This window comes from Epinephelus moara, unplaced genomic scaffold (assembly GCF_006386435.1).
Source record: "Epinephelus moara isolate mb unplaced genomic scaffold, YSFRI_EMoa_1.0 scaffold3433, whole genome shotgun sequence".
NCBI lineage: Eukaryota > Metazoa > Chordata > Actinopteri > Perciformes > Serranidae > Epinephelus > Epinephelus moara.
The window spans coordinates 1-3,030 of record NW_026081131.1 but is presented as its reverse complement, the minus strand read 5'-3'; the positions used below and the strand labels follow the sequence as shown (position 1 = coordinate 3,030).

The following is a 3,030-nucleotide window of genomic DNA, read 5'->3' as shown; positions in this document are numbered from 1 at the left end:
CATGGCACTGGGCTTCAACTCATCCTAAAGAGAATACAGTTCTACAATTCCCAGGGAATAAAGTGTCTGGTGTGGCAGGGATCTACTTCTCTACAGATTATGGAAAAGCAGAGATCATACCTGTCCACCCTCAGATCCCCTCCTCATGGAAGGCTCTACGGTAAGTGTATATTCCTCTTTGATGTTTGTGACTGAATCTAAATAGTTTGTAGTGTGTTCTCCTGTTTCACCCATCTCCCCCTGTGTCTCTCTATCCCTCTGCTTTTGCCTAATGCAGTCTTGGAAAACATTTTGAAGGTGACCTGGAGTTCTTACTCCAGGGGATTTCAGAGTTTGACTTCAGGCGGGATTCCGTGTTATCTGAGGTTCTGGTCCACGGACCACTGGCCTTCCCCATTGGTACCACTGAGGATGGAAGGGTGTTCCTGGCAGGAAGCTACTATGGGAAGGGACGAGTCATTGTGATCGGACATGAAGCACTTCTGACAGTAGAGGTGCAGTCTGAATGAATGGTCTTACAATGTCTTTAAATGAACAGAGAAGTCTGTCTTGAGTTAAATTAGGCACAAAATTAATTCCCCCGTGTGTATTGTGTATTAGGTGTGAATACAGTATGTCATGTCTTTCCTAAGATCTTTACTTAAGGCTACTTGTGGCTGGTTATCTGCAGTGTGTTAAATAATCTTACATTCTGTTCTGCCAAACCATTTGACATCATTAACTACTGTCTCTTTTGAAATACTTATTTTTATTACAGAAACTGGCTCCATTTTGGACCAATGCCATTGATTGGTTGGACCAGGGCAGGAAGGGGGTCATTGGTGTTGTGCCAAACCTCGGACTTGCCAGCAAGTCCGGGTTGAAGCATGAGGAGACAATGTTCAGGAGAGACCTGAGTGTATTTGTGTGTACAACATACGGTGATCATAATGCACAGGAAATCCAAGACTTTGTAGCACAGGGAGGAGGCCTGCTGATTGGTGGGCACGTTTGGTACTGGACATACAATAATCCAGGAAACCCAATGACAGAAACCACAGGTATGATAATGCAGAACAAGAGTTGATAAAATAAGATAATGGAAGTTTGCTTTGACACTTATCAAGCACAAGCCTGCCAGTTCAGACCTATATAATGACTTCCACTGTGCTAAGACAGAAAAACATTTGCACTGTCACAGTACAAGACAGTACAGGAAGAAGAGCAGAGGTGGTGTTTAAAACACAGACCACTGATGATGATGATGATGATGACACCAAGAGGGCAAGTTGGGAATGACAGAACAAACAAGAAAGCACCGACATGCTCAGTCAAATTTGGCTGGGTAGGGTCTCATTCAACAGGTTTACAGGTTTTGTTGATCGAAATGGATCTGAGGGTACTTAGTATCCACGCTGATCCCGTGGTATTTCATGAGAGAAAATAGTGATTAAAAGTATTAGATGAAATTATTATCTTCTGTCAAACTATTGCCCAGTTGGCTACAGAATGTTTTATTGCGGCAACTCTATTGTTGAACTCCAACTTCTTGAACTGTGTTTCAGGGAACAAGATCCTGAACAAAATGGGCTTGAGCCTGACACCAAACACAATTGAATCAGGTTCCTACAAGGCTCCTGTGCCAAGCCAGGCCATGAAGGACACTGGCCACTTCCGTCAACGTCTACGCCATTTTGCTGCTCATGTTATCCAGGGCAACAAACTTGCCAAGCATGAGGAGGACGACCTTAAAAAACTGGCCATGGAGTGTGACTACTTCTTGAAGTTGGAGGCTCATGACAGCTACTCCTACAATCATGTGCTGTCCATCCTCACTGATGTGTTGAAGAAGTCTGGCATGCCACAGGTGGGCACTGAATTACTTTATGAGTGTTTTGAGTATGTATATAAAGAGGGTGCATCTGCTCTATCAAACAAGTCATAATAAGTACTGCAGGCTACTGTATAAGACAACAAACAGATCTGTTTTATAATCATTCATATACACTTTATTTCAAGGTGAGTGAGAAGAACCCTGTGAAGAGTCCCAGAGATCACCTGCTCCTCAGTTTGGGGACAAATACATATAAAGTGTCCCCAGATCGTGATGCTCTCCTGCCGTACCTCATCGAGGTGGGCCCTCCGATGCCTATCATGGAAAACCAAAGGATCAGGATTAATGCCAACACGGCAGGTCAGTTGTTGTGAACAACTGTGCAAGATGATTATGTGATAAACATGAAGACCTGTAATTTATCATAAAGGATAGATAAAATCTCTCTCTCTTACATGCCCCTCTGAGTGTAACGTTTGCTGCTCTGCATGTGTGTCAGGAGGGGACGAGTGGATCAGCACAGGTCTGTACCTTTCTCCTGGTATGAAGACTGAGATCACCATACCAGCAAACATCGTCAACAAGAGCTGGAAGGTGCAGTGCACAAAATACAATATTTGATTTGTCAGTGTTCTGCTAATTCAGACTACCAAGTGAAGTCCATTCTGTCAATATAGCCCAAAATAACAATTATATCTCAAAGGGCTTTATAATCTGTACAGTAACACTACCTTTTACTTATTTATATTGAGTAAGACATTAATCAATGATATATATCAATACCAGACATATCATTAAATTAAAATATCAATATTCTGATGAACTCTTTTACATTGCATGGCCATTTTATGAGTTGTTTAAATGTTAACAAGCCTTTATAAGGAAAGCTGCCGCAAGATATCAAAGATTTATGTGACAGTTTTAAAATGAAAGGTTTTTCCTTTAACCTCTAAAACCTCTCTTCTCTGTGTTCTTATCTCACATACTGTCCCACATGCCTCCAATGCTATTCTGTCCAGTTTTATGTCCATTGACATCTATGGAAAAATCAAGTAGACTTTTCCTAAAGGTTTTCAAAGCAGTAACCATTATTCAATTTCCTCATCAGATCCAGATAGGCTGTCAATCAGACCACCTGGGTCATGCAGAGTTAAAGAGAGCACCATCTGTTGTTGAGCGATTCGCTGTTACTGCAGAGAAGATGCAGGTGTGGAACT

General features: G+C 41.9%; 1 protein-coding gene across 1 annotated transcript; it reads left to right on the top strand.

Moving 5' to 3' along the window:
* Positions 1–8: 8 nt before the first annotated feature.
* LOC126387297 (TRPM8 channel-associated factor homolog) lies at positions 9–3,026 on the top strand (the record flags this gene model as incomplete). Its single annotated transcript, XM_050039832.1, has 7 exons — positions 9–160; positions 278–494; positions 758–1,040; positions 1,545–1,846; positions 1,999–2,173; positions 2,313–2,407; positions 2,922–3,026. Coding segments are annotated over 7 exons (1,329 nt in total), but the record flags the coding sequence as incomplete, so codon positions are not given.
* Positions 3,027–3,030: the final 4 nt, after the last annotated feature.